The sequence below is a fragment of the Falco cherrug genome, chromosome 7 (assembly GCF_023634085.1).
Source record: "Falco cherrug isolate bFalChe1 chromosome 7, bFalChe1.pri, whole genome shotgun sequence".
Classification (NCBI taxonomy): Eukaryota; Metazoa; Chordata; class Aves; order Falconiformes; family Falconidae; genus Falco; species Falco cherrug.
The window spans coordinates 50,545,411-50,558,352 of record NC_073703.1 but is presented as its reverse complement, the minus strand read 5'-3'; the positions used below and the strand labels follow the sequence as shown (position 1 = coordinate 50,558,352).

At 43.7% G+C, this 12,942-nt stretch overlaps 1 protein-coding gene across 6 annotated transcripts in view; it reads right to left on the bottom strand.

The window, feature by feature from the left end:
* The window catches only part of DPF3 (double PHD fingers 3), a 189,786-nt gene that overhangs the window by 87,808 nt on the left and 89,036 nt on the right, over positions 1-12,942 (bottom strand). For all 6 annotated transcript variants that reach the window (XR_008733103.1, XR_008733104.1, XM_055715720.1 and 3 more), the window contains 2 exons: positions 5,806-5,966; positions 524-631 (listed from right to left, as the gene is read on the bottom strand). Coding sequence is in view for 4 of the 6 variants with exons in the window: in XM_055715718.1 (XP_055571693.1) it covers positions 524-631; positions 5,806-5,966 (269 nt within the window). In the remaining 2 variants the exon portion in view is untranslated. The remainder of the gene's footprint in view (positions 1-523; positions 632-5,805; positions 5,967-12,942) is intronic.

Here is a 12,942-nt window from a genome sequence, read left to right as displayed (position 1 = left end):
AATGTGTCATATGCTCACTAATTTTTATTATTTGCTGTTTGTAATCTGGTCACACCCCTGGTCCCTAGTCCCATTATGAAAAATCTTATCAGTGTACTGTTCCACACACACAGCCATCTTTTTCACAAAGATTAGGCAGCAGATGTCAGAGTGAGATTTTGTATTAATAACAAACTGAGGAAATAATTAGTAATACATTGATCCTTTACATCCTTATGAATTTTCTAATAGAGGCCAGGATTCAACCCTACAGAAGCTAAATTCAGCTCCCACTGCATTCAATACAAGTTGTACACATTTCTGTAAGGGATGAATTGCATGCAGAGGGTTTGGTGGTTATTGTTACAGCAAATTGAGTAAGATGCAACAGATGCAAAGAGAAATGGTTGAAGAGGGGCAAAGATAAAGTCCAAGGTCTAAATGCCAGGTTTGCATCACTGCCAGCTGCTCTTCAGCACAGGGGAGAGAGAGAGAGAGACAGACAGAGAGAGACAGAGAGAGAGAGGGGCAAACAAATACTTACCAGGTTTAATTTCCAGCAGCTTCAGCCTGGAATCCTCAGGGGGATGCAAACGCCTCTTTTTGCGCCAGCAGCGTGCTGGGTACGTGTACAGCTGACCTGGGGCCAGGCCTGAAGATTAAAGGCAAAAAATAAATATAATCACATCTCAGTTTGTAAACCACAAGCACTTTCTCTAGCGTCTTTGTTCTTGCCCTTCCAGCATCTCCTTGTTGGAGGATTCAATCCTGCAAATCATGAGACAGAACTATGCATTCAAGGCATTCAGTGCTCCTGAGGCTCCCTCAGCACCTCTTGGGATCAGGCCTACAGAGAATCTAGGTCTCACTTAGACACTTCACTCAGCTCACTGAAACCAGAGCAGCACATAAATAATTTCTGATTTCTTCAGGGTAAATAGAATTTCAGACTCTCCTGGGCCACAGGGGTGATGCCTCCTCCACAGGCAGCGAAAGCCCCTTGGGAGAGAACAGGTGAAGTTCCAACATGCAAATCCTAAGGCCAAACCAAGTAGCTCAGGAAATTTGTGTCTTTCAAGTGGGAACAAACAAAGATCCATGAGGTCTGCCTATTTGGACTTGGTATTTTTGCTTAAATTCTGGACGTATGTTTGAAGTCAGAATCTTCATTTTGGTTATTACCTCCACATGCCAACATCCTGAGTGAGGGAGGAGATACAGTAGTAATATTTATAGGACTGCATGCTCCATTGAATCACATTTGGCATGGCTGGCTTCTGAGCTGCCCTGGCTCTCCTGACAGACATCCCTTAGTCAACGTTCAAGCTATGCTTTGCTCTCTTTTATTCAGAACACAGCAGGGCTTCATGAATTTGTTGCTACTGGGGGCAGAGAAGCACACTGCCAAGTGCTTCAAAGTATCCTCAACTGCCTCAGATACTCATGACACAGAGAAATACCCAGAAAGACACAGAAAAGTTGGAGGAATTTCATTCTTTACCCTGCTTCCCCTGCCTTCTCTGTCCACCAGCTCTGCTTTGACTCTTCTGTCCTTCAGCTGTTGCTGTTAGTCTTGAAGGGACCACAGAGTATGACTGCAATTCCAGACTCATTGCCCTTAGAAAACAAGTAAGGCCACATAAAAGGGAGGACAGGAGAGGTGTTACCTGAGCTGAAACTGTACCAACAGTGCACAGCTGGACAACATCAAGAAAGTGCCAGTAAAGCAGAAGAGCTCAAGGGCAGCAGCATGGCCCAAGAGCTCTCTCATCCCTTCTGAAGCAGCCAGGAGTGTGTACCAGCTTGGGAACAAAACTAACTCACAGAATCAAATGAGGATAATGAAAACAACAATATCCTGTTATTTGGGCCAGGGGGGGACGGACAACGGACAACGGGATGGATGGGGACAGCACAACAAAATTATTCGCCTCAAGGAAATGGGCTAATCAAATTCTCCAAGTGAAGCCTAAGTTCCTTGTATGAAGTATTTCAACTGTTGGGAAAGCCATTTCAGATCCCAGTACTTTCCACCTACTTCCAAGGCCTTGGTGCGTAAACAGAGCATCTACAGCACACTGCCTGGGTATGGCTGAGTGATGGGGTATTTGCAGAAATCCTGGCTGTACCAGGGCACAGAATGCTACTGAACTGGAGCTTTTCACGCCCTTCTTTCATTGCTGCACAGTTTGCTGGGCATTATGCCCACCCAAGGACACATTTCTGAGCAGGGCACTTAGGACTGGTTTGGGAATAAAAATGTGAATAACTAGCACTTCTACAGTGTTCAGACACACTTCTTCATGGCACTTTGCAAACATTAACCACTGCAAACAATTGCTATTATGATGAGGTTGATTATGTCTGGCACTGATGTGGGTCATTAAAGAGGTGGAGGCGAGAAGCCTCACCCTTTCACAGCAGGTCCTGTGCAAGAACTTGCTCACAACGTTGAAATGGCAGTTGCTAGACCAAAGCAATAGGAGAGAGAATCTGCCCTCCATTGTACAGGCCTCCAGAGAGGAGTCATTTGAATGAAATAAGCACCACAGCTTTGAGCATTTGTCCCAGACAGAGAGGAGCAAGGATCTACTGCAACTTTGGGGAAGTATCTGTTAATGTGGGTTCAATTATTGAGCACTCTTACATGGAATAGCAGTTCTGCATTCAGCCAGGACAGTGAAAGCCAGCCAAACATGCTGAAAGCCCAACAAGAAACAAAGCAGGTATCCTTGAAAAGGCAGAGGTGGGAAAGCCTCTTCCCTAGAGGACCTACAGCCCACTCCAGGTGGCAGATAGATCACTAAGAGATGGATGATCCAACGTCCATCTCTGCACCCTTTGAGGTAAGCTCTCTGTTCCTATTCACCATACTCTTGCTCATTAATACACAGCCATTCAATGAACTTACATTATATCAGACCTCCACTTGATCCAAATGCATAAAATGCTACCTTCAGTTCTCCACCCTGATCCGCATCTGCCACTGTGCTGGCTCACATGGACTGTGGATCTTTGATTGTTTACACAAAGGAGGGGCAACAAGAAAGGGTCCGTTCTGAAAGCTTTGTATCTAGCCCCTCCACAGTTTATCTTGCAGTGCCTATGGAAATAACGCATGTACCACTCTCACCGTCTCCAGTCCTGGCTCAGTTGTCTCTCCCTCTGGTGCCTTACAGGGCAACCAGAGAAGGTTCCAACCATTTGCTCATAGAGGAAGTAGCAGAACCTGCAGTGAGTTATGTTGTTTATCTCATTAGTGTAGGAGAGTCATAACTCAAAGCTAGTGTGAAAGGCCAGGGGAGGAGGGGAAAAGGAGGGAGTTATGTGCAGTATTGTGTGAAATTAACCCTGAACTGTTTATCATGAGATGCAGTTTTCTGACTCCTTTAACAAAGACGACAGGAAGAAACCAGGTTAATGTGCTGAGATCTTGACTCTCCTCTCTGTTTTTCAGGCTCTCTGTAAGTGAAAAGAGGTCCTGGAGCTTTGCCATTTGTCTTTATAGAGTTTTTCAGGTTAGTGATAGTAAATGGCAGTGAACACAGCACACAAAACAGATACCAGGGTGCCTGGTAGCGAATTTTCAGAGCCCTTCAGTATGGGCATAAGTGCATTGTGTACAGCCTGAAAACAAACATGCTAAAACTCTAGAGGGATGCTTTGACCCATCATAATACTACAAGAAAGAGATGATGCAAAGACACCCAAGGGAGCACTAACGGGCTAATAAAAATCAAGAAAGAGGAGAGCAAAAATGGGGGAGGAGGGCTGCTTCATTTCGCACTGATTATTCTAATTCAAAATAACAAAGGCATCAGACATGGTGGCCAATGCAGATGCAGGCTTGTTTCACTTAAGACTCTCCATGAAGAATGTGCCACCATTAGTCTCCACTGCAGACCTCCAGGAGAAATGCCACCGACTGATCCCTTTTTGCAGGATAAGCTGGTGAACAGTTCACTATCAGATGTGAGGACAGAAAGATTTACACAGTGAATTTGCTTGAGAAAGCTTGTGGCTGAGAAAGACAAAGTGTTAAGACCTCTTGGTTCCTGGTGTGATGATGTAACACTGTTAAGATGATTTCTTCTGTAAGTGCAGAGGCACCAATGAGACTATACAAGACTATGTATGTCTATCTTTGTAGCTCTTGCCAAAATATTACTTGTTAACATAGTGGATGTATACCTGCTTATAATTGCATTCAAAAAGGATGAAAATAGCAGCACCTTACTCATAACCAGATGTTACAAGAACAGAAATGCCTTGGGTATTAGAAAAAAAACAACAACAAAACCAAAACCAACAACAACAAAAAACACACATAAAAAAAAAAAAACCACAAAAACACAAACACCCCTAGTTTTTCCAAAGCATAATCTCTTAGGAACAGGGAATTGTCAGCTAAAACAAAAACCCAACTGTGGTCATGAAGCAACCTACAAAAGAAGGGTTAGCCCAGAACCTCATACAACTCCCAGCTTGTAAACCACATTCAGCTATCCCAGATTACCCCAGTAGTTTTTGGCAGCTGAAACTTTCTCAGGGTATTTTTAACATTGGTGAAACACCTGTTTCCTGCACCAGAAGTGGCTGCATTTCACTATAGAAAGTTTTCTGATAGTACTGCAAGACAATACTAAATCTACTTTGGATATTTTACTAATAGGAACAGTGCAAGGATACTTCCCTCAGTGTATCCTAGGAAAGGGAAAGCTTCAGCTAAGCACTCTTCAGAAGTGACAACTGCTTTCTTAGCCCCAGGAGAGGAGGGAAGTATCCTATGCGCTCTTCCCACTCCACCTCCTGCAAACTGGCCAGTGGGGGAGGCAACAGCAGGCTGCACCTTCCCATAATTCCAGATCTGGAGGTTTTGAGTTTTTTTCAGTATGATTTACAGGAACTGGCATGTGTATATGCACACATGTGCATGTTGCGCTTCTGGTGCCCATGCAACCTAGCCCTCTCCCTGCCTGGGTTCTCTGGTCTGCACTGAAAAAACAAATAATTGAAACCCAGTTTGGTTCTGTCAAAAAATCTGTTCCCTGAGCTAACGGTGGGTCAGATACTGAGCCATACTCTAGCAAAATTCCCCCTGGGGTTCAGAAGGACTTCTGTCTGAGTAACACCTCCAGTCTTTGAACTGGTGACTGTCCTTTGCCTTTCAAGATTTCAGACGGATTTACTCTAACAAAGGAAAGACTGACCAAAGTCTACAAAAATAACAGTGTTCTTTTCCCTTGAGCTTCAGAACAGGCATTAGCTAAAGCTCTTTAAGGACATATACCAAACTTCTTTCTGCATCTGAGGAAACTCCAGCTCCAGAACTGATACCAAAGTAACTTGCCCAAAGCAGAACCAGGAGTCATAGGTATATTTCTAACCATCAGAACGGCATTTATTCTAATAACTGGAATGCAATATTTTATCTTGGCTTTATATCCTTACCAATATAACTCCTTATTTTCAGCAATCATCTGAGAAACTCCTACCTCCACCTCTCCACCCTGAAGATAATTCCAGTCCTGCTTAGAGCAGAGCATTGTGTCTTCTGCTACAGACTGGGATCAATAGCATTAGAAGAGCTACAATGACGTGGCCTCAGAAACTACCATGTCAGGCACTTCTTTGGGTACAGAGAGAATAATTAGGATGAGCTCTCTGCAGTTACCAAAGGAAATCCCCTGCAGGCACAGAGGTTTAGGCAGCTTCTCTTCTGTGTGGCCTGTAGCAGGTTTGAGCTCCTATTAATTAAACCCCATGAGGGCTCAGTGGCCAGCCCTCCATACATGCACATGCATACACAGACACAACACTACCAACCTGGTCCCCTGTGCCTCTTCTCCATCCAGATGTAGCAGTTGTTCTGAGCTACCCCAGTTTGTGAATCCAGGAAGGGAAGGCGGACACTTCGCTCAGCACACAGTCGAGAGTTGTAGCTGCGACAGTGCTCAATTGCTTCTTTATAGAACTGATCCCCGAGTCTGCCAAAAGAGACAGGGCAGAGAGTAAGAAAAATTGCACTGCCCCCTCAGACAAGACTAAGAAAAAAGGACATAATTTGGTTTAAAATTGGACAAGCAGAAAAACTTTCCCTGAACACATGCAAAGCTTGCTGACACAAGACACTGCTGAAGTAGATCATGCAGAAAGTGCCACCAAAAGATCAGAGCCTCAGAAAGTGAACACAGATCTTTTCAGTAGTGGCATAGCTACTGAATGAGCAAATGATGCAACCACAGTGGCCCACGACCCTGGGTCAGGCAACATGTACACCACGGTGAACTCATTCTATTGTTTCTCTGCCCTCGTAGTTCGTTCAGCCAATTTAGCAAATCAGTCATTTCAATCCTATGTTTGTATTCCTATGTTGCAACTCTGCAGCACCTTTTGAGGAACTAGAAAGTCAGCCAAGTTCAGAACTTCATTCCAGCATTTCTGGTGTCAAAGAGCCCATAATAGCAAAGGACATAGTCCTCATATTGTGTGCTTCCGAGGCATGAAAACACGCCTCTTAACAACTAGGGCCATGTCTGCAATGGTCAGGCTAGACATTTTATCGTAACCCTTCTAGAGTATTCCATAGTCAAGCTGGAGGCACCACCAGCAGCAGGTTAGAACAGCCACTGGTAAGATCCAGCATGGCAAATGCTGCTTTCCTCTGGAGCCCAATGGGAGGAACAGTTCTAAAGATAATGTAATTTCTTTCATAAATAACTATTTGTTCAAAATTTCTGTAGAATCTTCATCTTCCTTTGAGAAAGGTTTTAAAACTCTGCTGGCTGGAAATTATCAAAATCCTCCCTCCAAATTTTTCTAAACAGGGAAAAGCATCAAAGTAAAGCTACCCTGAGGACACAAAGCAGCTGTCATGCTGGAGCATTGCGAAGTAGGTGGGCCACACTGCTGAACCTCGTTCTTGATCTATTGTCAAGGTGAAATTCAGTCGTGACATGAATAGCTAGGAAAGCTACCCATTAGGGGTAAGTTCATTAGAAAATAGAGTGATATATAGCATAACTTGCTCTGACTCTGCTATTCATTAGTGTGCAAAAAGGGTATAGCATGCACAGCAACAGAGCCGAAGGGATGCATGCACAGAGATAAAAGAGGCTCCCTTTCCTGTTCCATTAGTTGTTTTCCCCACTACCCTCTTCCATAGGCACAACTGGCAATTTAAAAGTATACTACTTTTGCACACCTCTGAATGTCAAATTGGTGAAAATTGCTCTGGTTTACCATCTATATCTTTTTTCTGACTCACATCTTTTAAGTCACTCGTCTATTGTACCTTATGACTTCCACAGGAGCCATACTCTTTCCCCCTGAGCTCTACCAGCCCAATATCCTCTCGCTGACAGAGGCCAGCAGCAGAAGCTCAGGGAAGAATACAAGAGCAGGGCAAATACAAAGGGAAGCACCTTTAGTCCCCCTTCTCATTTCTGATGATCAGAACCAAATTTCCCTCAGTCTCAGGTTACCCAATGGTGGGGATATTATGTTTAATATACTTCGATGAAGCTTTCTTCCATGAATTTAACCAACCAACTCTTCAACTTACTGATTTTTTTCATCTCTAAAACATTGTGGGGCGATGAGTTCCACAGGTGAAATATGATTCATGTGAAAAAAGCATTTCCTTATGCTTTTTTAAAGCCATATCTCAAATATTTACAATTACAGGTTCATAAATCTCTCATGAAGCTTCCACCACGTACTTTCTCTAATGAGCAGGCTGAGCCCCTGGATGTGGAACAAGCACTGTGGCTGGTTGCTGAAGCCCACCAGCTTCCTGCTGCCCTCTGCCACTCTGAATTCAGCTGCCGCATTTCAGAGCATCCCCAAGGAAGAGAAGGGTGTTGTCCTTCACAAGCAGGAACACACAGGAGGCAGTACATCCTTTGGCTACAGACCTTCTAAGGATTGTTCAGTGGTTTAATGCAGCAGTGAACATCTATGTGAATGTGGTGCCTCACAGCCCTGTCCTCCCAGCTCCACCGACTACCAGCTCCTGGGCAGCAGCCAGTGTGGGGTATCTTTGCAGGGCAGCTGAAGGAGAGCGCTCTCTGGACTGTACCAGTGAGCAGAGGGCAGAGCTATGGGCAGAGTATGCACAGTGGGATCCCTCCAGACACTGAATCCCCCTCAATGACCTCAAACCCCTTTTTCCACAGAAAGGCAGAGGGGGAGGGAAGGGGAGCAGAGAAGAAAGGAAAAGATAAGCTGCACTGCTATACAAAGAATGTGACTAGGAAGAAATGAAAGCTTATTAAAAGCTGTAATTAAAGTTGTACACTTGTGTAATCAAAGTCAGTAACAAGGAGACTCCAGTTGATCAAAGAATAACAGCTCTTTCCACAAACACTTCAGCTTCCACAGAGCTATGTCAGATTCCCCCTGTATTAAGCCAGGATGCTCACTAACTCCAAGGAGTTTTTGGGAAGAGCACAGCTGTGTGACAACAAACTGCCACCACCACATTGGTATTCTTTATGCCAAAAATTAATCCAGTCATGAGAATATGCACAGCACAAAGCATCCGTATTAAAAAACCAATAAGATCTGGCTGGAGATGACCTCAGCTTCCACCTTCTTCTAAGACTGAAAAAAACCTATAAATCTTAGAATGTTAAACATTTGGCTTTAAACTACATCGTCAGGTAGGGTGCAAGATTAAATTTCAGATAGTTCTAACGGGGAGGGAAGGAGTTTTGAGATCCTAATGGCAGAAAGGTACCAAGTTAATGGGTCACACTCACTCTTGACACAGTCTTGTAGTCTAGTTGTTTCATCACATTTATTTTAAAGATTTTAAATATGCACCTTTTGCCTTAAAGAAAAATAATAATTTAGGAGAAGCATTTAGTCACCTCCATACGTTAAGAATGCTTGCCTTGGCTGCACTACAGTAAGCACAATCAAAAAACACAGTTCCTAAGTATTCACTGGAAAGGTATTCAGATACTGGGGCCTTGAGGACTTGCCCTGACTTTAATTATAAATGGAATTTTTAAAAAGTGCCAAATAATCAAATATGGGAAAGTAAAGAAACAATATTTCCTTATGACAGTCATATCTCAGTGGAAAACAGCTTCTCTGCAATTACTTTCGTGTGGTTGGTAGTTTTGTTTTACGATTAGTCTTCACTGGAGTGACTGACTCATTCCAAATTTCAGTTAGGTTTGTTTTTTAAGGAACTTTAAAATTAAAGATATTTTTTTCTTTGTTTTCAGTGCTACATATCTAAATGGAGCATATTTTGTCTTATGCAGGAAAACCAGAAAGAATTATTAGAATCAGGGCAAAAAATTGAAACTACGGTCCTATGGTGCTCATCACTGTAGAGTCATGGAGGTGGGACAAATCCCAGCCACCTCCCAGGAGGTTTACAAGTGGAGCTGGACAACAGAGAAGGGTGGGAATAAGACAGGAGAGCACATGAGCTCAAATGAAACTCAAACAGATTGGCTGAGTTTGAGCAAGTGAGATACAGGAAGCAAAAAAAAAACCCAAATGGACAACATTAATAGCAAAAAGTGTATCATATCTCAGAAATATTAATTATCTGATGTTACATGCTTCATACTTTTCCCAAGCTCTGTTGCTATGGAAGACTTACACTTCATCTGAAAAAATATCTGTTAAAACTATGGGGAATTTCTGCATTATTTTTATGAAAAGTATGTATGAGTCAGTGTTGCACTGTGAGTGACTGCAAGGGTCGATTCTTCCCCTTGGACACAGGAGTGAAAGGTCACACAGACTTGTCTAGATTGATATTAATGACACAAAATCATCAGCATATGTGTAGATTTCAAAGATGCTGGGGAAAAAAATTCAAGGAGCAGACATGAACAACTGCTGGCCAAGGAAGGCAAATCATACTGAAAGGAACACAACTAGAAATACAGAATAAAATTGTCAGCACACTGTGAAAAGCACATGGCCCCTCAGTGCAAGGCCCAGGTGAAATCCCAGATGCTTGGGACAGGCAGGCCGGTAATACTGCTGGCATACACACAGGCTTTTCATCTACATTCCAGCCCGAGGACACTAAAATAACCTGGTTCTGGCTGACTATAATAAAAGTTTCCTGGCTTGGAAAGGAACAACCTGTGATAGTATAATCTTATGCAAGGCTGTATAGGAGGAGTATACATCTAGTAGGAGTTAGGGACTCTTTTTTGGTGAAAAAGGGTGGGACTGAAATTAAACAGCAGTCTTGAAGCAGCAAAAGCACAGCATGAATGTGAACGGGGAGGTGAGCACTGTGAAAGCACCGCCAGCCCCATGAGGCCTGGGACAGCGAGGTGAGGCCAGTGCAATTCTATGCAGCCTTGCAGGTAGTCACTGGCATGAGAGCATGCACCAGGATGGAGGATCAGAGCCTGTAACTTTCATGAGGTCTCTGTTCTTTAAGCATTAAGAAGCTGAGGTTTTCTATCATGGAATCAGAACAGCTAATAACAAAGTCAGCGAAGAACAACTCTTCCCTTCTCTCAACCTTTGCCTGCCTGCTCTAACTAGACCATAAGATTTCTGAGCAGACTCCGACTTTCTACGTTTCTGTGCAGTACCTAGTGCCATGACTCCTCCGTCTAGGCATGCCTTAAATGAAAAAAAAACAACAAGAGCCGGCCTGGCTTACAAGGGTAAGTTAGCAACAAGGACCAAGCAAGCGCCTGGCTTCACACCAGCTGCTGCAGGACGTTCATTTCTCTGCTGACAAGGGATACTGATGGGCCCTGAAAGCAGCGGAGCAGCTCTCCACCATTACTTTCCAGTCCATCCTGCAAAGTCCCAACTATTTGAGTGTGCTACACTTTTTACAAAAGCTACAAAATGGGCAGAACCTAGCACACCCCTCCTGCAGTGCCTATCACATTACAGGTTAGGATCCACAGAAGGAGAGCACTCACTGAAAACATATAACCAGCCAAGCTCAACCATGACTACAGGTCCACATGACCCCTGGAAAACTTGCATAACGAAGAACCAGTCCTCCTTAAGTGTAGCTCTTAAATTTCCACCAGATCCTTTGAGTATGAATCCAGATTGTCTCCAGTTCCTGAGGCCAGGCCCCTTTCTAGTCATTTTCCTCTAAAACCATGCTCAGTACATGACTAGGCAAGTAAAAAGCTGATAGCACAGAAAGAAATGACTGATCATGCAACAGAAAGCAAAGGATTTTTCCTTCTGCAGTTTGCAATGGTCCCCAGCCATGATGAAAAATGCGGGATTTGCTCTCCTCAAGATCATGGAGTTTTCATTTAATATACTTTTATCCTCTAGTCTTGTATTTTAGATCATTTCATATGGTGAGGAACACTGAGCACAACTGAAAAAGACATTTTAAATCAGAAATTGTTCTTCAGCAGCACTGCCATCCAGTTTCAAACTGGACAAGATCTGAGAAGTGGTGGGAAACAAGTGATGCAATGCAGCTTCAGAAAATACTTTGCATTCTTCTTTTGGAAACGTTCATGAGTAAGTCTGGAAACGAAGCACCGATGGTGTCTCAGGCCCTCTCACAAAGATGGACAGAGACTAAGAAATCATGCAGATGCTACCTGAGCTATCAGCTGCCTGTGACAATGCAGACCAAGAGGTACAGCTTTACCAACTGCGTGTCTTGGCAAGTGCTGAGAGAACTGCACTGAGCTGGCTACACTCATTCCTTTCCAGCAGACCCCAGAAGGCCCCTGACAGGCAGCTGATCCTCCTCTCACCATGAGCCTTGACATGAAGAATGCCACATGGTTCAATTCTTCCACCACTTCTGTTTAATAGCTATGAAAAACCTCCAGGGAATATGATGAGGTACATGGGCAGCAATGCCAGCCATTACATTGATGACATGCAGCTTTATGTATCTATTCCTCCCTCACACAGACAGCACTCTCCCAAGTCTCTCAGTGTTGAAAGCAAGGGTAGCATGGCTGTCAGAGGCTTAAGTCAGAAGAGATAGTAAGTGAGGCTGGCTGGAAGTGGGAAATGTTACAAACTATGAGCTAATAATTTTTATGATTCAAAGACAGACACTAATGTGGACAATCTAACAGACATTAACATCAAAAGGGCCTTCATCTCTCTCTCTCCCCCTCTCCCCACCCAATCAGCATAATTCTCTTCTCAAGCAGTGGTCTGGCCGTGCTCATGTGTGTTTTCCACATCAGGGCTGGCCTACTATGACTGTCTACCTTAGACTAGATAAGCAACAAAGACAGAGCTAGTTGAAAAACTGTGGTACCTACCCTACTGCAAAGCAAGCCAAAGAGATCAGTAGTCCACATACTGCCCTCCTGTCTTTTCTTTATGCACTTTGGAACACCACTGGTTTTCACAAAGGGCACAGCAGGCTAAGTTCACTTGAACAGCTGTTTCTCCTTTCTAGACCCAGAACACCAGATGCTACTGGAAACCTGTGCTTAACCAAGCCCAGTATCACCAGACTCCTGTAGCGTCTTTGGACAGCAGACCCCCAGCTCCAGAGCATCCTCCTGGAAGAAATATTCTGCTCTGCTCATCCTCACATTACATTGCAAGATGCCAACACAACACATATCAAAAGATCCAACCAAAAGAAAATACAACATATTCAAGAGTATCAGACCACTGTTAAGCATTAAACAACAAAAGACTGGCTGGGCCCCTCCTTTGGCTGTATTATCTAGAATTCTAGTCTATCAGCAGCTCCTACATGCTACAATCATGCACCCTTTGCAACTGCAGAGAAGTAGGATACAAAGACTCAACAGAAATAGAGAATGGCTTTCCTGATGTTAGGTGAAGCATAACAGATCGCTCAAAATCCTATCACAAACCCTGAGAGCAAGCCAGAAAGTGCAGGAATGTGCAGATTCAGTTTTCTCACAATGGTCAGTTGCGTCTGTCCCTGCACAACATCTTCTAATGATGTAAGGGGTGTGAATGTGAGCAAAGGCAAAACAGGATTTCCAG